We start from the raw sequence: 23,129 nt of genomic DNA on the forward strand, positions 1-23,129 counted from the left end.
TTTCCGAGACGTTCAGGCTGGTCCTAAGAGCAAAGCCGCCAGGTATTCGCAATTGTATAGGCCGGAGTGGGGGAAGGGCCACGTGATAGCGCGGGGCTCGGGCCGCTACGGCTTATCTATTGCGAGCATTCTTGCTTTCGATGACCGTCCTTTCGCTCGGTTTGTTCGTTCGCTCCTCGATACAAATCGTTACTTGGCTACAGATAATTATTAATAATTTAAGATACGCTTTGAGTTGCCGTTAAATATTATATTCGAAACAGATTTGCAATTTCGTTTTGTACATGTATTGTAAATTATTCGATTTGATTTTGCCAATAAACATTAATTAATTAATTCCTTGAGTTCGTTATTCGTTTTGTTGTTTATATCCCTAACAATACTAGTTCTAAAATCATAGAAAATTCTTGCAATCGGTAATTTTATTTTTAATAAGAGTAATACAGTTTTCGCTTAAATAAACGTTAAAAATATTATTATCTATTTTTTCATTTTTATACTAAATTAATATTCACAATCTTCTTTACCATTTATTATCCACAGTTAAATGCAAAGTGATTATTAATTAACATTTTAACCATTTGAATGTCAACTTGTTATATCTATAAATATTCTGACGTACTTACAGCTCTAAAGTCAGAAACCTTAACCAAATTTTTAGTACTGCAACTTGAAGCTTAAATTTAATTATAATTATTGTTGCCAAGGATCGCTGAATATAAAATACTTATTATATAATAATATTTCTAGTTTTGTTAGTTTTCTTTATTTTTCTTTAAATTAGTTTTCTTTGGTTGTTTTAATATTATAGCCACGAACAATTAGTTTGATTTAAAAAATAAATTGTAGGATAAGGAATTAAAACTCTTAGAAATAAAAAAGAAACCTAGCAATCGATAAAAGCGATGAATCTGCGTCGTAATTTTTCGATGCAAAAAGTGGAACAGATCCTCCTCCGTCTTCTTCGTCCTTGCGGGAGATCTACCAATCTTTATGGGCTTCTATCTCCTTTCCGTTCGTCCCTCTTAGATTCACGGCGTATCTTAATGCATGGTACGTGTGCAATATGGCAGTGTCGGCTCGTATATCGAGGGTTCATCGTGGGGCTCAAAGGGTCACGACCCAATCGCCAGAAATTCCTTTATCTTCATTCCTGCGTTTTTATTACACTCTCGCCGCCATCTCCGTACGTTGGTTGTTCGATGAACCTTAATTGCAACTTGCGAGAGTGTTTGTTGCGTCGGATCGCCTTTGGAAACGATCACAAATCCCTTTCGATCGTGATCGATCTTGCCTCGATGCACGTTCGATCCCTGCTACGCCTTTAAACTCTCGAAGAACGATTTGCTGTCAGGATTTATTTCGTTGAATTTTAAGTGCCTCGGGCTATTTCTGATACCTTAAACTAGATTACTCCTTTTAAATATTGGTTGTCTGTTTCGTATTCAAATGTGAGAAATGATTTTACTGATTTTCTTTTTTCAAGTTTTTTGTTAGCAAAGTGTTATTTATACAATTTCTAAATAGTTGGATTGTTCAATTTATGTGTTTTTAACATTTTTTTTAGAATCGAAAGCGTTTCATTAGATTCACAAATTTGGACTTTGTACTTCTGGACATGAATTTTACTTTCACACTTTCATTGTATAATTTGTACTTAAAAATTAATTCTATTACGTGATGAGACCTCAAAAAAGATAATAATAATTATTACAAATGATATGATAACCCTAAATACCTTTCGTACAAAGTTCAACTATGTTTTATGTAACGAAGCCAAGTGTCCGGATACTTATGGACGGTAGTGTACATATACTCCGTTTACTGACCCTAAATTATTTTCATTTACAAATTGCAATTTGATTCATACTAAGCTTGATAATAAAATAAATCACAAAATAGCTATAAATTATCTCGCTTGCACCGCAAAAAATGAATGAAATATACTTTGAAATATATTTAATTAATTGTCTCTAAATTACAATATGCACAGATAGTAATATTAATAATCCATAAAAGTATAAAGATTCATGAAACATGATTTACATTTTTAGTGCTATATTGTTAATAACACTAGTAATCTTTACTGACTACATATCCACAACGCTAATAAACAATTTAAAATCACAAGTTCTTTCTGCTTCAAAAATATCAGAATCTAGTGAATCGTTCTTTCGTAGAGAAGGAAAAAGTATCATTACGTTCGGCAAGGTTTCACGTCGAAACGCTTCGCTCGTTCCATTTACAGTTTCCTATTTTCCACGCCGTTTCTCGCTGAAGTTTCCTCAATTTTCAATTTCCTGCCCCACGTAATAATGTTTCAATCATGTCCAATCGAGTGCCAATCCGAATGGGATATCCGCGGAACGGTTTTATAATCGTTTATCATGCCGTTTAATCTGCCAAAGGTTGGCTGATGAATTCATCATACAAAAACGGTTCCCACAGGAATTAAATGAATAGCCGGGATCGAGATTCTTGCGATTAGGAACGCGGAACGATACCGAAGACCGAGATCGAAAGACGGCGGAACGATAACTCGACTACCGTTAAAAGAACCAGCTGGGTTTACCTTATCTCCCAGGATACTGTTATTTTCACGCAATTTCGCAAATTGTAATGTGGTTAGAACAAAGATGTTACTGGACACAGCGGGAACGCAATCTCGATAAATAAATCGCCTGTACAGAAGAATTTATTGCTTCAGAAAATTTAACTGCGGAGAAGGCTGTTTTAATCTGGAAATACGAATTCATAAACTGTGAGAAAATATTCTGGGAAATTGGATGGTTTTCACGGTGGTAGCTTTTGGTCTAATTTGTTCTATTATTAGACATGTAGAAACCATAGACACATTTTCTTTAATCAAACCACATCATTTTTATCATAGTTTAATTATAATTTTTATTACATTTTAATTTTTAATTTTAATTTTGATGTCTAATTTTATTATAATTTTTCTTCCATTTTAATTTTCATTCTATTTTAATTTTTATGTCCAATTTAATTATAATTTGTCTTCCATTTTAATTTATTTTTTAATTTTAATGTTGATATCTAGTTTAATTATAATTTTTATTCCATTATTTAATTTTTAATCTTAATTTTGATGTCTAATTTTTAATTACAATTTTAATGTCTAATTGTTGATTATAATTTTCATGTCCAATTTTTATTACGTTACCTATTATATACAATTTTTAATGCATTCTAATTATAATTATAATTGCACTTTAGTTATCGCTTTTAATAATTTTCAATAGAGTCCATTTTTTAAAGAACGCATCGATATGCTTTCATTCGTTCATGTTTCACTTCACTCATGTTTTCACCCTATTTTTTAAAGAAATTCTTCAAAACGGAAAACAAAAGAATTTTTCAATAAACCGCAACGAATAATATGAAAAGTCGCTGATTTTTCTCGAACACGATGTCAGAATAGATCGTAATTCAACGCGGTATCGCGTCCGTTGAACCGCGATTTAAAGCGACCCGATACAAAGTACACGCAAAACGATATAACTCGCACTAAGTCGCTTGGTGGCTTTCATGTTTAGGTGTGAGTTAAGATTCTTGTCCTCTTTCATCTTTTTAACACTGTGCTTCTTCAGGCCGTCCACGCGATATCGCATGGATGCCATTAATTTCGAATCGTTGAACGCAAATCTGCGTAATCTTCTTAGTCCGCCAGTGGGGTTGTTGAAAACGGCATTAACACCTCGTTGGATCTCAACGAATCAGTTGAAACTGTGTTTGCCAACTTCCACTTCTTTGAAGCCTGTCTTTTCTCTGCTTTCGTTGGATTGATACGTTAACCAGATACATTTATTTTTTTTAGAATTGAACACATTCTTCAAATTGCGTGTAATGGTAAGAAGGTATTTTGAAATAGCAATCTTTGTTAGACCAATGCTTTATGTCGATAAAATAAATTTCTTTTTGTATTTGGGAATTTTTTTATTTGATTGCTTTTTGGATTTTAGAATAGTGAAGATTTGAAAATTTTAGAACAGTTGGAAATTTTAGAGTTTGAAGTTGGAAATTTTAGAGTTAAGGATTTGGAAATTTCAGAGTTAAGGATTTAGAAATTTGGAAATTTGAAGATTTGGAAATTTCAGAGTTTGAGGAGTTGGAAATTTGGAAATTTGGAAGTTTGCAGATTTGGAAATTTGGAAATTTAAAGATTTGGAACTTTCAGAATTAAGGATCTGGAAATTTGGAAATTTGAAGATTTGGAAATTTCAGAGTTTGAGGAGTTGGAAATTTGGAAATTTGGAAGTTTGCAGATTTGGAAATTTGGAAATTTGAAGATTTGGAACTTTCAGAGTTTGGGGAGTTGGAAATTTGAAACTTTGGAAGTTTGCAGATTTGGAAATTTGGAAGTTCGAAGATTTGGAAATTTCAGAGTTTGAAGATTTGGAAATTTCAGAGTTTGAGGAGTTGGAAATTTGGAACTTTGGAAGTTTGCAGATTTGGAAATTTGAAAGTTCGAAGATTTGGAAATTTGAAAGTTCGAAGATTTGGAAATTTCAGAGTTTGAGGATTTGGAAATTTGGAAGTTTGCAGATTTGGAAATTTGGAATTTTGAAGATTTGGAAATTTGGAAGTTTGAAGATTTGGAAATTTCAGAGTTTGAGGATTTGGAAATTTGGAATTTGATCACACGAAGTTTAAGAATTCCAGAATTTAACAATTTAACATCCATAACCCTTCCATATCAAATCTCTCTTAAAATGTCCCTCAAATCCAAAACCAAAATGTCTCTCGTCAAAGACGAAGAGTACCATAAGAAGAAACATACCGATCAAACAACTGTTAACGAATGTTTTAATTATACCTGCGTTTTCTATCCATTTACTCCATTTTACGGTGCGAGACAGGCGCAAAACAGTCTGTTGCACGTCACTTTTACAGACCCTAGATAGATATACAGTTGCATTGACCCGATGTCAGTCTCCGTCGCGGACACGCGAAAATGTCGCAAGAACGATGACAGTTAGACGAGTCGTGGATCGGTTTTCCGTGACTCGTTTACGAGCACGTTGAATGTACCTGACATTCCGAGCGTGTACTCGCGGAAGAACGTGTTCTCGGACGAGTCACTCGTCTGGAATCTCTTGGAGGCAAGTAAAACCGGCCTTGGACCTCCTTGAGGCTTCCTCGTGTCAATATGCTACGTCTGCAACCTCTTCTCTTCTTCTTTGACATGCAGATCAGTCCTGCCAGAGGAAAGGAACGTGCCTGGCTTTCACGAACTGCCACTTCCAATCGCGATACGACGTTTGAATGCTCGCTGATAGCGATGGGACTAAACCAGTGGCATATATTAACCCTTGGAGGCGCCTACAGGCATTTGAAAAACTTACACGTACTATGGGTGCTCGATCAAGTTTATTCGTCATGCTGCGTTGGAATTGCCGAATGGGGCGTATTTGTGAAATTTCTGGAATTCAGTTAGCGATTCAAGAATTCGGTTAGAAGTTAGAAATTCAGGAAATATTAGAATATTTAAGCTGGAGGATTAGACTTCGGTGCACGTTTTTAATTCAATTTGATAAATAAGTAAATATTTTCTTTTCTTTAATTGATAGAAAATTGTTTATACTGGTACTCATTTACGAGTATACAGGGTGCTCGTTTACTACTCATTTTTCGTATAAATGGTAAGGAATTTAGGAAAATGGAAGAGGACAAAGTTTTAGTGTATTCCATTAGCAACACAAGGACATGTATCGATTTTTTATACTAATTTCTCTTAGAGAGAGGGTATATATTATTTCTCGAGAAATGAAGGTGAGCTACAGGCTTTTTAACACTTAATGAACCATTTAACCCTTATTTAACCCTTAACCCTTTGCGCTCGAGAGGTGCCTCTCAGGTACAGTAATTTGAAATAAGCATTATTTAATTAATTCTATAATAGTGCTCATGTGATGTATAAACATAGTGAAATAGACAATAGTGGAAATTATTATAACTTCAAAAGAACTCATTTAACATTTTAATTAATATTTTAAAGTTGCTGTAAAACGATAAAATTATCTTCGAGTGCAAAGGGTTAATGTCATAGAGGAGGCATGGTCCTTTCACTTATCGGAGTTATTTTACATAGTTAAGCTTATTATATTTTGATTTATTAAAACAACTAAATATTTTCGTTTCCATAACTGATATAAAAATATTTAGTACGAAGTTTCTCTTTATATGAAAAACAGCTTACACATGGCAGCAAATAAACTTGATATGGTTCGTTGAAGATTAACCCTTATCGGTTGAAAGGTGTTTTTTGTTTGAACGTGGTGATAAACGACATTCTTGTTTAGAGTCTGACAAATTTTGCAGTTTAAAAGTTTGGTAATTCAGAACCGGAAAATTTGGAGATATCGAAATATTTAGTTTGTCATTTATTACTTTGGGAGTGAAAATTTGAAGTTTTCGTTTTTGAAACTATATGGAAATAGTTGAAAGAGTATTTTTCGTTCCCACGGTATGCAGTTTATCGTAATAACCACGCCTCTGAATGAATAAATTTACACGCGGTTACGCATGATTATGCATAGTCTGGTTCTCGACGGTTAACTAGCCCCAGGTTCATAACAGTTTTTGATTATTCATACTGCAGCCTCGTAAATAATCTTAATTTCCTGGTCATTGCAGGTTAATTAGATGTGGTCGTAATTTTCTTGTGTCACTCTACATCATGTTATGTCTATTGGCTTTATAAACTGTGCTTTACTTTTTCGCATAATAAAATCTGAAAACTTGAAAGTCTGAAAATCTAAAGATCTGAAAATTTGAAAATCTAAAAATCTGATAATTTGAAAATTTAAGAATCTTAAAATCTGCATATCTGCAAATCTACAAATCTGAAAATATGAAATTCTAAAAATCTAACAATTTAGAAATTTAAAAATCTAAAAATCTGACAATTTAAACATTTAAAAATCTAAAAATCTGACAATTTAAAAATTTTAAAATCCTAAAATCTGACAATCTGCAAAACTGCAAATCTGAAAATCTGAAAATTTGTGAACTTGTAAAACTGCAAAACTGCAAATCTGAAAATCTGAAAATTTGAGAACCTGAAAATCTGCAAAACTGCAAAACTGCAAATCTGAGAATATGAAAGACCGAAAATCTAAAAATCTAAAAGTCTGAAAATCTAAAAATCTAAAAATCTGAAACTCTGACAATTCAAAAATCTAAAAATTTGAAATTCTGACAATTAAAAAATCTAAAAATCTACTACCCATCAATACCTGCAAACACAAAGCACATACAGTACTCTGTACTCCATCCTCGCGATCAAAATTGCCCATCACTGTGCTAATTTATCGAATTAAAGATTAAGATGTACAACCAGACAGGCAATTTTTCTTCCTTACTCGATTTTTTGTTGTTCTTAAGCACTTTACGCGTGCTCAAAGATCCAAGTCAGCTTAAATGCTCTTTTTTCCGGGGTTCAAAAATCAACAGCCTTGAAATGCTTTCAGCTGATCGCGAAAGCTGAGGTTGCGTTGAAAATAGAACGTTCGCAACGGATGCATCGTGCAAACATAGCGGCTCTGTAATAATATTTGCTCGTTGAACGATATGTGCAAGGAACTTAGGGGAACCAAGGAAGCCGGGGAAACACGTTGATGCAACACAGAATGATTTTTCGTCGAAATTATCTTATCATGATTATAACACTTTAATTTTCAAGCTTGGCAATTTTCCATTGTTTAATCGTTCTGTCTGTGTTGATTCAATTTTTGTTTCAAAATTCTTTTAATTTTGTGTGGCAACGCATTTTCGAATTTTCATAATTAACATTAAAAAATAAAAATTAAAATTATTCGTCAAATATTATTCTATATTGTAAAATATATAACTGTGACAAATATTAAAAATTGTAATATACTATAAAGATATAAAAACATTTTCTATGGAACAAGTTTATTTAAAGAAAAATATAATGTTACAAATTTACATTTTATGAAGACAAAAAATTTGTTATGAAAAATAAGAAAATTTTACAGTAATTTAATTAATTACGAAATTCCATACTTATTGTGGAATTATAACGTTTAATAATATTCGAAAATTTTACAGTATATGTTTCGCAACATAAACTAGCATATTTGCAGTGGACATCAACAAAAAACTAAATATTGTTATAATTATTTTAATTATTTTTCTTACAATTATATGAACACTTTAAATTAATATTGAATTGATAGTAAATTAATATTAAATTAATCAATGAAAAATTATTCAGTTATCAGAGTACATTCAGTTATCAAAGTAAAATAATAGTGCAACTATTTCAAACAATTTCAACATTAATTGACTACTTAATGCATCAGTTTCCGTAACGAATTTTAGTGAGAGAGACTTCCATTTTTTACCTTCTCCGTTATCTATTTTTACGCATCACTGGACGGTCTGCTTTCATGCCAAGTCTTTTGTCTATTGTTCAATGTCTTCTTTCAATTTCCATTGTTTCCCTCTGCTGAGTTTTTTTCCATCCTGAAATTGCTGAGTTTTTTCGAGTCTAATTGCTCTTTTTGTGATAGTGTCTTTCAAGAAATTTATTCTCCTCTTCCCATTCAATGCTTTTTAGTCTTGCGGTTTAGAAGCGACGTCTCACAAGTACCTCATTCAAATTTTAGAATTTTAGAATATGTGAGAGAATGAGTGTGAAAACGCGTCAAAATAAGGCGAAAGAATAGTCATGTTACGTAAAATGTTATCCTTAAATATTGTTATACTGTTTTTGTTGTACAAATGCATATGTGTACATACATTCTCTTATTGTAACTTGTTTACTCTGTGTATATACGTATATACAATATACATACATACATACATACATACATACATACATACATACATATACATATGTATAAGCATACATACATGTATACGAACATACATTTCTAAAATTGAAACTATATCCAAAAAAAAATTACAACGAGATATACTACAATGACCACTTACTGATTTTTGACTTTTTATTCAATTCATGTCACAAGATTAAGAAAATATATTGATCATAACATACAATTAATTTGCAATTAATAGTCATAAGATTTATACGAGTACTGTTCAGGACATAACAGTAATATTGATAGAAACACTATCACGAAACATCCCATTTCCGTTAGTTGATCATTTAATGAGACTTCCTGTTGATCGATTTCAGGGACGAGGCGTAGGATGGGCCCGACCGTGCGAGGAGTCGTGCTACACTGAAGAGGAGGTGCTCCCCTGAAAAAGAGAGAAAAGGAGGAAGGAACGAAGGATGCCTGCCTCGCAATCCGCCGCCACAGAGCGGCGAAACGAGAGGATGGTCAGTATTTTTTGTATATTTGTTGTTAGAACTGTTCAAATTTGAAGGAACCGGGTGTTTTTATTATTTCATATTTAGCGATTGCAATTTAGGAATTTAGGAATTTAGGAATTTGGGAATTTAGGAATGTAGGAATTTGGGAATTTAGGAATTTGGGAATTTGGGAATTTGGGAATTTGGGAATTTGGGAATTTAGGAATTTGGGAATTTGGGAATTTGGGAATTTAGGATTTTGGGGATTTAGAGATTTGGAGTTTCGAAATTTCGAAATTTAGAAATTTAGAAATTTAGACATTTAGAAATTTAGAAATTTAGAAATTTAGAAATTTAGAAATTTAGAAATTTAGAAATTAAAAAATTTAGGAATTTATGAATGTACGTGTTTAAGAATTCGGTAATTTTACTTTAAAATCTAACAAATGACTATTAAAAATGAACCTAACCATACTTCTTTGAATTCTTCAATTAAAAAATGTATAAACTCCAATGAACTCGTATGGTTATCCTCCAATGACTTTGCAAAATGGCGTCCTATTTTTGTAATAAAACTACCGATAGAATTTCAACAGACCAATTTCTCCTTTTTGACAGTACAATGTCTCAATTTCCATTTTGATTTGCAATCAACGTCGATCGATTGCGTGCAAAAAGGTTCAAAGTATAATAAAAGAATTCAATTTTCCGTGAACTCGATTGATAATCGACTCCTAACTGCCGCGCAGCGATTCGCGACGATAGTCGCTTTTGAAAAGCATTAATGGCGTAGAAGCGTGATTCCGCTTCCGGTTAACCGACGGTGCCGTAACAGATTTGCTCAATTATTAACGTTAAACGAAAACACCACTATTCTTGTCTCTCTCACCCTTTCCTCTTCTTTTTTTATCTATCTTAATGATACCCATCATCTTCCGCATTTCTTGCGTATATTTTATACTCTCTGATTCATACTCTTTCAATTTGCACTTTTACCTCGTTTTGTAAACTCTTAACGAGGAGAAAGAAACTGGTCACAATTTGAAGAGATCGACAGTTTTCGTACATTGAAAATATTGGAAATAACGTGTAAAATATTATTATTAGAAAATTTGGTTCTTTATTGTATATGTTCTTTTTTTCTGTGTCGATGCATTTTTAATTTTTACTTGTGATTTTCAATATAGAATTTTTGTTGAAAATAGCAGTTACACTCTTAATTATGTGAGCTAGAATATTCTTATACCTTTATTAAAGGTAAACATGTGTAAGGTGAAGTGGAGTAAATTCGTAAACGGGGCAAGTGCGTATACAGGCTATTTTTATTACAATATGAGCGAAATTTCTCCATTTAGTATGTTTGTTTCCTTGTTTTGTTTCGCTATATCCCCTTTTATATTTCAGCTAAGAGTACTTGTTTGCAGTATAGAGTACTTGCATAATGCAGTAAAAAGCATTTTATAGCAGATTTGTTAATAATTCTGCTCTTGCCCCATTGCACATGAAATAAAGTTTCAAAGTATTTTACTTCAAGTTACGCTCTTACGCCATTTTCGGGGAAAGTGCAGAGTAGTTGACATTTTAAACAATTTTCTATCAAAATCAAAATGTACAAGGAAAATTAAGGTCCTAGTTAATATTAATTAAATAGTAGTAATTGTGCAAAGCGTTCGATATCGACAGCGTTAAGTATTTACATAGCAGACTGAAAATACTTACGTTTAAATACCAACTTTACAAAAACAAGTCTGTACTTACCCCACTTCACCTTATGCACGATTCAAGCTAGAAAGGTATTTACATAAAATTAGAAAACTCATATGTAACCTAACCTCACATGTAGACTTTCTGTACTCATTTCAACTGACTTCTACATAAAAATTGCTTTGCACCCTCAAGAGTAGAATTTGCATCAATTACATGAAAGGTTCTAAATCTTACCCTAACTCTTTGTTTTTATAATTCAAAAGTCAGAAATACTCTGATTTAGTACAAAGAATGTTACAAAATATTACTACTTCAAAACTTAAATCAGTATTTCGCAAAAATGTTGAAATGTTAAATAAATAATATCTGGTAAATAATGAAGATAATATTTTATTATTTCAGATCACACACGAGCCACCAAAATTAAAGACAACCCTGAAAACGCCTCCTAAACAAGCGACCAATCCGCTTCAATTCGTTAAAGTTGGACCGTGCTCGTTGTATCGTACTGCTCAGGAACAGTTGCAAAAGGTTCAGGAAGTGAAAAAGATAAAACAGGAAGTCCGCGATGATCCTGAAGATTGGCAATCGGTAAGATCACAAATCTGTAAGATAGTAATTTCAGAATTAATAAGTTCGGAATTTGGAATCTTTTAATGTTAGCAATTTGAGAATTTTCAGTTATTTAATATTACAAGTTTGGAAATTTGAAAATTTAGGAAATGTTACAACTTGAGAAGCTTCGAATTTAGAAATCGAGAAGTTTAGGAAAATAGATTTGAGAAGTTATTTGAAGAAATTTGAAAAATTGAACGGTTGAGAATTTGGGAATTTTGGAGTTTGGAAATTTGTGGTAAACTTGGGGATCTGTAAAGTTGGTAATCTTTATTGTTAGTAATTTAAGAATTTGGGAATCCAGAAATTTGACAAATTTAAGAATTTATAGAGTTGGTATTTGAAAATTTGGAAATTTGGTAATTAAAAATTTTAAAACTTGAAAACAAATCTAGAAATTAACTATAGGTAAACCAGAAAATTTCAAACTCACATATTTCATGAAACTGAAGAAAATATAGAGATGCTCCCTCCCGTTCAAAAAAACATAGCACCCAACTACAAAATCCCTATAATACATTTAAAATTTACAAATATAACATACAAAATTTTCCCATACTAACAGGCATACCGAAAGAGTAGAATACTTGATCAGACCAACCACGGTGCAAAAAGTATTCAGTTATGTCATGCTCGTCATTCGATCACGTTACAGAATTTGGACAACTGGAAGAGCAGTCGAAGGAAGCGTCAGGAACACATAATCGAGCGGGTGGTCGAGGTGAAGAAACTCGAGCTGGAGGAACACGATCGGCAGCGTCGTCGAAGCAAGACTTTCTCAGAAATGATGGAAGAGAGGGGCAATAGGGGTCGCAAACTGAGCATCAGCTTGGCCATGTACCACGAAGAAGATGCCAATGACCTGAGCGACCTTGGTATAGGAACCAGCAGCGGAAAGAGCTCGGTTAGCGGCGACACACACGATGACACACACAGTGTCTTGGTAAGATTAACATCTTTCTCGTTACTGTCATTTTCAAACGAGACAATGAGTATCAATTTTCTCTTTTACATCGTCAGTAACTTTACTGGAATACAATGCATTTTCATTATGGCGGATATCAATTTTCTATTTTTGTATGCATTTTTGCAGAAATTCGGTGCCAAATTATATTATATGAATCGCATAATTTATCAAGTTATAAATATTTTGTGTCTTTTTATACAAAATAATAAAATATTTTGTGTTTCTCATAAAATTACGTTTTAACGTACAATTGGTTCTCTTCAAGATTGATAGATTCCATATATGATTCAAAAAAGTATATTATGACTGAAGAGATTTACTTTCACAATACGACTTTGTTTCATTTGTATAAAGTTACAGAAGCTTATGGACTGTGAATAATCTGATAATTTTGAATAACAGAATATCATGTAGCCAAATTAGGTAAATCACCCTACACATTAACTGTATAGTTAACTTTGAAACCTAATGGAACCATAGATTTCAAAAGTACCATTTGTAAAAATGAATCTTCTAAAACTAGAGCGTCACGAAATATTTTAATTAGATCTGAGAAATGAACATGATGTTACAGAGCGACAGAGACAGCGAGATAGAGAAGAATCACTCGGACGTGGACAACGTGGCAAGCGAAAGCGTGATCGGCAGCGACATCACGACATCATCGACGACCACGACAGCAACAACGACTACGATGACGAAGAAACCGTTCGGGAACGGCTTCCACAGCAACCATAATCACAACAACCAAGAGTACGATTCGGCGACCACAGCGACGACCAGTTCTCCCGAACCCGAAGAATACACATACGAGGGTGCGATTCGAGGTTACGTATCTCGAGTATCGCAGAACATACCAAGGCGATCATTAGCCAGCCTGGACGCAAAATTAGACAGTTCAAAATCATCAGCGAACGGTTCAAAGACGAGTCTAAACGACGAAGGCAAGTGTACCAATGTACCGGTAGTGAAAGTGGACATCCTGAAGAGGCGAGAGATCTTCGAGAAGGCGTCGCAGAAGAGTAGCGAGAGCAAAGCGAACAACAGGCTCTCCGGCGATTTCACTGGCACGAAATCGATCAAGGAAAGGCTGTCGAACCTGGAGAAGCAGAAACACGACGCGGAGAACAACGACAAGACCGGAAAAGCGCTGAGTAGACTATCCGGAGACATGAGCTCGATCCGCGAGCGATTATCGCACCTTGAGAAGCAAGCGTCCGAAAGAGAGAGCAAGAGCTCCACGCATCGCAAGCTGAGTACCGAAGAGCTAGAGACAGTTAGACCACTCAGAGAAAGACTGTCCACGCTGGAAAAATACAGCAGCAGCGACGAATCTGCACCAGGTACCGCTCACGAGTCCCGACACAACGGCGAGCTGTCAGCCAGGTCCATAAAAGATCGCCTGAATGCTTTGGATGCGGCCAGGAGCAAGGAAGCCGCGGATAAGAGATCCTCCGTAGGAAAGCACTCCCTGTGCTTCCGGGACCAGGAGAACAGAATCGACACATCGACACCTAGCGAGAGAAGCTCCTCCCCTGATTCGGAATATCGAGTGCCCAGGGCAGCCTTCCACAGAAGCCTGGACTCCCTGGACGCGGACGCCTCCAGTGGCCCCGATACTTTCGAGCGTGTGCAGAGTCTGGAAGAACTCGATTACGGCAGACGTTATCCGGCATCATCCTCGTCCGCTGAACTTTTGAATGATACCGATCGAGAGGATTCGGGCATTCACACGGCCGATGTCAGCTGCTCCGTCAGCCAGGCGGATGAACCCGTGGACGAGGACATCGTGCATGCCAGCACGATTATCGACAGACAACAGGATGCGATCCAAGAGACACCGGAAGAACCTCGTGACGTCGAGACAGTCAACGAGACTGTCTCCGAACAGTGCACCGCTGGGTCCGTGAATGACATTTCGACTTCTGCCAGTCAACCGGAAGCAGTAGTAGCAAAGAAGGTAAGGTGTAACGTAGATACTGCATGTGGTAGTTTTTAGCTGATAAAAATATACGGGATTACGTTTATGTTAAGCTACTTTGCTGGAGTATTTTGAACGCGGATCTGAATGGGATACAAAATTGAATTGCTTCGTTGGTTGGGTTATGTGTTCGGGATACATTTTTTGTTGCGGAGGTCGGTCGTCAAGTAACGTCTGCTTTGGTGATGATTCGAGTATGCGATTTGGAAATGTGAAATATAGGTGTTCTGTCTTTGTATCTGATTTTAGCTAGCTCTGGAATTTGAACATTTTGTGCTCGACAGTTTTTTAATGTTTCATTCATTTTTGTGTGTTGTGTACATTTAAGAGATAATTAAGTTTCCAAATTTTTTAATTTTCTCAAGCTTTAAATTAATTTTCAAAGAATTTAAAAAAAATAGTGAAAAGTTTACAACTAAAAGTGTGAAGTAATTTCTCTGTAATTCTGTATAAATTTCAAAGATAGTTGAGACGCGATAATACGTGTAGTATTATTACCACCGTCATCACAGAGGACATTTAATGCCGTAATAATACTACGACGGCTGGGCACAAAGTGTTAATGTTCCAAAGTAGCTTTCTCATACACTTCTCTGTCGCTTCGTCTGTCCACTTAACAAATTTATATAGCCATCTGCATCATTCGGTGTAATACATACTCAAAACCATAAGGTTTATAATTGAAATATGACATAACGTTTCAGCTTTAGTTAATATACTTCCTCAAGTTCTATATTCTAAAGTTTAGATGAAACTGGCTGTTACTTCACGACTGCACCTGGATCACATCTGTTAACAATCGGCACATTCATAACTTTGAGTAATAACTTGTTTGGTTATGGGATGGGCAGGTGGTATCCAATAACTCTTTGGTTCTCTAGGGTACTGCTGACACTTCTGGGGAACTGTCGACTAACAAATCACAATCGCAGGCACACGCAGAGGTTACTAACTCAAGTACACTTCGTCCTTGTCCTGCTACGAGTCGCCCGATCGTGTATCAAAGTCCCAAAGTACCTCCTCGAAGAACACCTCCCGAAACGCTTCCCAAACCAAAGTTACCCGTCTCCAAAGAGCAGATTGAAAGCAAACTGGACTCTCAACCTGCCAAGGAGTCTAACGCAGCATCAAGCTCCGCAGTGGAGCAAGATTCCAAATGTATTATCGACGAAACGAACCAAAGCTCCTCCAACGAGGACTCAGCTAAAGTAACGACTTCTTCGCCATCGCCGGACTCCGCCATAGCAGACAGTTGTCTTCTGTCTCCTGTCAGGACGGCGATGGTTCCGACGAACCTTCAACTAGAGTCAAACGCTACCTCGAGCTGTTCCTCCAAAGAAATTCCGAAAACGACTCCAGTCACGTCTCCGCGCGCAGCCTCCAAGATCCCCACTCCGCTTCCCAGAAAGACAATAGGCGCTAAATCATCCCCGACGAGTTCCACGTCTTCCCTGAGTCCACCCATCTCACCGTCCTCTCCCAAAACGCCATCTTTAAAGACCAGGAGCATGAAAAGTCCAACCGTTCAACTAGCATCCCCGCAGTTTCCAAAAGCATCGGAGATACCTGTCCCTGTGTCCTCTTGTGTACCTGTCTCCCCCTCCGCTTCAGAACAGTCAGCGAAACACGTATCCAGCTCGAAACACCAGGTGATGGGTGAAGAAACGCTGGCTACGGAAAGACGGCGAACGGTGGTGGAAATTTGCGAGAAGGTGGTGGTGCCACGCGGAAAAACGCCTACGACACCTCCGGTGACGCCGTTCATCACGGTGGACCGCGTCGGCGAGAAGCAGACCGAGGTTAGGACCGATCAGCAATCATCTAGCAGCCCTTTCAGAAAGTCTTAACCAGGAAATCGTTCGACCCTGAAGTAATGGCTGTCGTTGAGTAGCACCGTTGTCTCTCGCTCGGGCAACCTAGTTAGACCTAGCTTCGTCTAACTTCCGATTAGATCTTGTAAATAAGAGTCGGGGCTTGGAGTGGGGCGTCCAAAATGGCGGAAGCTCGTTCGATCGTTGACGAGGTGATTAGAACGAGACTGCACGAAATCATCTGGAACGATGGTTTTCTCGTGAACGATTCCGTTAGCGACTGCGATCAATGGCGGTCTTCGTTCGAGCTGCGGCAAAAAGAGCCGCGAATGAACGCAACTCGATCCAAGATAATCCCGGAAGATCATTTCCGCGTCTCGAATCGGTCATACGAGGAAACTGAATCCTGCCACTTAGGACGCCCGGTTAATGTAACCCGTCCTCGCCTATCGCTTCCACACGTATTTATTATCCGTTATTACGCACGAATCTCGACTGGAAACGAAGGCGTGAGACCATAGCTAACGATGTAAATAGACGACGCAGGAGCAAAACGTATGTAATAACCTCGTGCCCCCACCTAACCCCATTACCCTCCCTTACCCAGTATCGAGTAGAATTAGATCAGGTAGCCGGAAACACGTACTAGCCGGAGGTAAACGATGTATCAGTTCGAGTAAAAATGATAACACTGTTCAACGCGTGCCCAGAATTGAGACATTCGATAACTTGTCAATTTTGGGGAGTTTTGGAGAAATTTGATTTTTGGGAAAATTTTATTCTTTTAACCCTTTGAATTTGGGAAACTAGATTGGCTTTTATTACATTTATTGGAAAAGTTTATTAGAGAATCGAGAAAATTCTTGTTTAAAAAATTTGTATATGACAGTAGTTATAATAATAAATACAGCGATGTAGTCACAGTTCATAGAATATGATACTGCCCGTAAATGTCACAGAAATCAAAATGATTTTATGACAGTAATATCGCTATGTAAAATGCAGTGACATGGCACTGACTTCTACTTTTCACGATGAACGTTATGCTATTTAGTATTATTGCACTAATAAATGTCGCACTTTACTGTCACATGAAAGTGGACACAAGAGGTTTATTACGAGACGTACTTCAAATGATGTAACATACCTTTCTTATGCATAATTTAATATAAACGACAGTGCAAATTATATTTTATTTTCAATACAAAATCAGAACTGACAAGATATTTTAATCTTCAACAAGATCATTAAAACTTGCATATTAAATTTTTGTAATATTCTAACTTCCATAATTTACAATATTTTGGTAAAAATTTCATAGAAACTATTATTATTTCTAAAATTGATAATATGAAAGCTACTACTGCTCCTAAATTATTACTAATCCTAAATTTATTGATAATATAAAAATTGCTACTAGTAATAGATAATTAAAACGCCCAAAAATTAAAAAATTTAAATTTTTGCCTGAATTAAATTTCTCCGAATTCGAAGACTAAAGAAAACGCACAAATTAAAAATTCGTATTTATTGCACACAAATTTATAACAAACATAATTAAATGTTATAAATTTGCGAAAAGGTTGAACAGTGTAATTTCAGATTTCCTAATGACTTATGCGAAATATTAGTGGCCTAATCTATCAGGGAACATATTTTGGACCTAAAGCAATGCCTATATCGATCGTAAAACTTTTTGATAACAAGATTCGAGCGATTTTGGCGTCAGTGAAACGTCGATCTATTTAACGTGAAAATTTCTTTTTCTATAGCTATTCTTAAGATTCTTACGCTAATTTATAGGAAAGAGCGAAGAAAAGACCGTACTGCCGTTTTCAGAATCACTTTGAACGTATAAGACTTAAATTTTTGATATATTCGTATAATCGATTTTAATGCGACTCGTCGACAATTGGCGCGCTGGTAGTGGATAACGATCGATTGTAGCACTCGAGAGGAATATGAATTATAAAATATACCCCGCCGTGTTTCCATGGTGAACTAGCACCGAGACTTTCCTCGAAATAGGGATTTTGTAGCACGAATCGGTGAAATTCTGGAATATTGTCTCAGAACAGAAAACTTTCTATGGAGTTTAATTTTGTGAAGTGTACTAGTGGATGAAATTGTTGGACACCCGAAAATTATGAATGTTAACATTTCCTGAGACTTTTATAAACTTCTGAATTTATGGACTAAATTATTATTCGTTTTTGAATTATTAAATTTTTTCATTTCTAAATTAGTAATTTTTTGAATTTCTGTCTTTTTATATTTCCTCGTTTCTGGATTTGTGGAATTTTAGAATTTTGGACTTCTGGAATCCTGGATTTTTAGAAGTTTACAATTTTGGAGTTCTGGAATTTTGGCATTTTGGAGTTCTGATATTCTGGAATTCTGGAATTTTTGAGTTCTGGAATTCTAGATTTCTGGATTTCTGGATTTCTGGATTCCTGGATTTCTGGATTCCTGGATTTCTGAATTTCTGAATTTCTGAATTTCTGAATTTCTGAATTTCTGAATTTCTGAATTTCTGAATTTCTGAATTTCTGAATTTCTAGATTCCTGAGTTTCTAAATTTCTGAATTTCTAAATTTCTAAAATTCTAAATTATTATACTTCTGTTTCCCTTAATTCTTAATATTGCAATTTTCTAAATTATTGCATTTTTACGTTTTTAAATTCCTACATTCCTAAATTTCTAAATTATCAAGTAAAGTTTTTTAACTTTGAAGATTTGGTAAATTTAGATTCTTTTAATTTTTAAATTTCCATGTAGTAAATTAAACATCTAAAGTGAAAAATTTAATTATATTAATAAATGAGTATTTTGAATATTAATGAAAAAGGAAGTTCTCCTAAAAAAAAATATATAAAGAATTTGAAGATCTGTTATTAAACTGCTTTTAATTAAATCTGTTATTAATCAGAACGTTCAAATTAAAGTATCATGATTTCCACAAAAAAATTGTAATATTTTAGTAATTAAAAAAATATATCCAAAAATTGAATAAAAATTTTTATATACTACAATATTTTTTATTAACAACGACCATATTCTATGAATTTACAAAATATCAAGCTATTACTAATTATATTTTTTTTTTAAATTAAGAATTCATCGTATTCGTTATTAATTTACAAAGTCATTACTTAAAAATGATTTACACCAATATTAATACAACATTAAAATACAGCATTAAAACCTAGTTCAAATAATTTTCGGAGTGTCTCACATTTTCATCCACAGATTCACTTTCGCTTGAAAAAATCCCTGTTTCGATTCGAATCTAATCGAAAGCCTTTCACCCGAACGAACATACACTGCCGAAAAACGAATAGAAACCCCATAACTCGTCGATTACCCTCACGTACTATTGTCTGTGCCACTTCGAATTGATCGAAACGAAAGCTGGAAATTCTGCTGAATATATTCGAAACATGTCTGAATGGCAAATAAAGGGGAAACAGTATAAATTTTTATCGAGTGTCTTTCGTTGACTTTATCCGTCACGATCACGAATTCTGGAGAAAAAAGAAAAATTCAACGATCGTTTCGCAACGATCGTCAAAAATTGTCTTATCATTTTCACGGAATCGTTATCAACGTACAAACGATTCGAGCTTCGACGTGTACTCACGATCCGATGTCCAAAGTGTCGTCCTCGTGACCCCAGCCAGATCGGAGGTCAAACATTTAATTATTACGAAAGAGTCGCGATAAAAGTGTCCTGAATTATTACGATTAATCGTTCGTTTATCTCGAGTGGTCTCGTTTGCGGTGATTGACTATAGTGACACCGTGATCGCTGATTTCTGAGAGGTAAGAACACTGGGACACAATTTTAAGATTGTTAGTTCTTTTTTGGAGAACTATTGGCTTTACAAAATTTCTTGGTAATTATCGAAAATCTTGATTAATATTTTAGAGTTGGTAATAGTGGATTTGATTGATTAAACATTGATTTGATTGAAGGAGGACTGGATTAGATATTGAAGAAAATGAGCACTGTAACAGCTAGTATTTAGGGTACAAGGAAAGAGGATGTTAAGTTTTCATTTTTAGATTTATGATGATATTTTGCAAAGTACATTTTTTAGTTTCAAAACTCGAACATACGAAATTTTTGAAATTCGAAGGTCTTGAAGTCTTGGAGTTGTGAAATTTTGTAAGTTTTGAAGATACTTGTATTCTGAAACACTATATTTTTGAAATTTCAGTCATGAAGTGTCGATGATCAGACATTTTTATATTTTGCAATTTTAATATATAAAATTTGTGAAACTCTAAAGTTCTAATGTTTCAAAGTTTTTAAATTTCGAAATCTTATATTTTCAAGGTTTTAGAACAATTCCCAAGATTCCAAAATTCTGATAACTCAAAAACCCAAATTTTCAAAATTCAAAATATTCAAAATTCCAATAACTCAAAGGACGACTCAAATTTCCGGTATTCAAAGACTTAAATTTCCAAAACTCAAAAACCCAAATATTCAAAATCCAAAATTTTCAAAATTCCAATAACTCAAAGGACGACTCAAATTTCCGGTATTCAAAGACTTAAATTTCCAAAACTCAAAAACCCAAATATTCAAAATCCAAAATTTTCAAAATTCCAATAACTCAAAGGACTACTCAAATCTCCAAAGTTTCCAAAATTAGAAGACTGAAATTTTCAAAACTCAAAATATTCAAAATTCCAATAACTCAAAGGACGACTCAAGTTTCAAAAATTTCCGAAATTCAAAGACTCAAATTTCCAAAATTCAAAAACCCAAATTTTCAAAACTCAAAATATTCAAAATTCCAATAACTCAAAGGATGACTCAAGTTTCCAAAATTTCCGAAATTCAAAGACTCATAACTCAAAAATTTCAAAGTATCTGCCAAAATCTCAAATTCCCAGTATTCTTAAGTTCCAAAATTCCATTTCAGTCTTTTGCAATAAAAAATATACAAAGATAACCAACATTTTAAACGTCTGAATCCAGTCCTAAACAGATTACGTATATCTTCGACATTTTTAATTCCCCCAATGAATTCTCGCGTTGAAGCTCTAATTTCCGCGACGTTTCCCGGAAAGTAACCGTTAACTTTTCTTCTCTCAACGAGATCAAGCCATGCATCGTCAAGGCGACATGCAAAATGGTGTTCCACATGCAACTTATGTAGCTCATTCATCATAGAGGCGTCAACGATCGTCAACTCTTCTAAATCTGTATATTGCACTGCTGCGAAGAGGTAAGACGACGCTTTCGATTGCTCGAATTAGAGATAAGCCCTTGTTTTTCCACTACACGATATATCTGTTGATTTATCAATAGTTTTCCGCTTGTCGCTATTTTTTGATATTTGCTTATCCCTGATCGGTTGATGCATGGCTCCCAGCTTCATTTTTTGTCGAACCTAGTCTAGCTTTGATCTTCGTATCACAAGTTTTGTTTCCCTTTCTTAGTTATAAGTTAGAACTGTATTTTCAGTTTCAAAGTCGTTGAATCGATTTTAGCACATGTTAGTATAGCACATTGTGTAGAAAATTAAATTACTTCATTTTTCAGGAATTATATTTGGTGAAATTGTATATATTTTTTATTTAAGAATGGTATATTAGCAAGTACATTAAGTAGTGAATATTGAAATGTGAAAAGTCTGTCTGGATTTGATGACGTAGAAATATTATTAAATAACACTTATGGCATATCAATTTTAAGCTTAAATTTACATTAAAATTACTGTATAAACATTTAGTAAATATTGTTATTACAAAATGGCTGATTCCTCAACGAAACAGAGAATGGACGAATTTCTTACATAAACCCATATGAAATATCTAATTACCAAATATATTCAGTCACTTAATATCTCAAAATAGAAGATTGAATTTTATATTTTATATATTAATAAATGAATATTGAATTTTAAAATTGATCAAGTCATACACTATAAAATAAATTTTCGAATTATACAATCTCTTTCAACTGTATAAACAAAGGAAATATGTGAATTATACCACGTAACCTAACCTATAAACATGTCGATTTCAACCACGAGGCAGCCATTTTGTTTTAAGAATACTAATCCAACATTTACACAGTAATTTTAGGCAAACTTGAAGCAGTAAGTAAATACATCACAAGTACTCTTTTTTGAAACTTGTCATCAAATCGTATCAATCATCATATTTCGAAGTAAATCACCTAACCTAACCTATGAACATGTCGATTTCAACGACGAAACAGCCATTTTGTTTTAAGAATACTAATCCAACATTTACACAGTAATTTTAGGCAAACTTGAAGCAGTAAGTAAATACATCACAAGTACTCTTTTGTGAAACTTGTCATCAAATCGTGTCAATCATCATATTTCGAAGTAAATCATTGTTACTATTGGCTGCCAGCCATTTTATATTTAAAACGTCAATGAAATATTGGTCAATTGTTTTCATTAAGCTTTAAAGCTTCATTAAACTTTATATTTAAAGTTTCCAATTGATGTCTAAGTTTTCATTAAACTTTGTATTTAAAGTTTTCAATTGATATGCAATTGTTATTCCATGATACACTTGTGTCACTTAATGACGTCAGACTTTTACGTTTCAAGATTTCATTGAATGCAACAACCAATTACATGATAAATTCCACGAAATTTTAAATCGACTTCCGAAGCTTTTTATACTTTCATTCCGCGAATTGTTATTATTTTTCAAACGAAAATAAATTTCATTGTAAACGGTATACT

General features: G+C 34.4%; 1 protein-coding gene across 6 annotated transcripts in view; it reads left to right on the forward strand.

Annotated features, from left to right (window-relative positions):
- smash (smallish) overlaps nucleotides 1-23,129 on the forward strand; it is a 222,116-nt gene that overhangs the window by 166,012 nt on the left and 32,975 nt on the right. For 5 of the 6 annotated variants that reach the window (XM_076535876.1, XM_012293075.2, XM_012293074.2 and 2 more), the window contains 5 exons: nucleotides 9,188-9,334; nucleotides 11,417-11,605; nucleotides 12,285-12,572; nucleotides 13,171-14,556; nucleotides 15,459-16,376. In XM_076535876.1, the coding sequence (XP_076391991.1) occupies nucleotides 9,287-9,334; nucleotides 11,417-11,605; nucleotides 12,285-12,572; nucleotides 13,171-14,556; nucleotides 15,459-16,376 (2,829 nt within the window). In that variant the 5' untranslated portion in view covers nucleotides 9,188-9,286. The remainder of the gene's footprint in view (nucleotides 1-9,187; nucleotides 9,335-11,416; nucleotides 11,606-12,284; nucleotides 12,573-13,170; nucleotides 14,557-15,458; nucleotides 16,377-23,129) is intronic. The other variant, XM_012293079.2, reaches the window with a different exon arrangement.

This window comes from Megachile rotundata, chromosome 9 (genome assembly GCF_050947335.1).
Source record: "Megachile rotundata isolate GNS110a chromosome 9, iyMegRotu1, whole genome shotgun sequence".
NCBI lineage: Eukaryota > Metazoa > Arthropoda > Insecta > Hymenoptera > Megachilidae > Megachile > Megachile rotundata.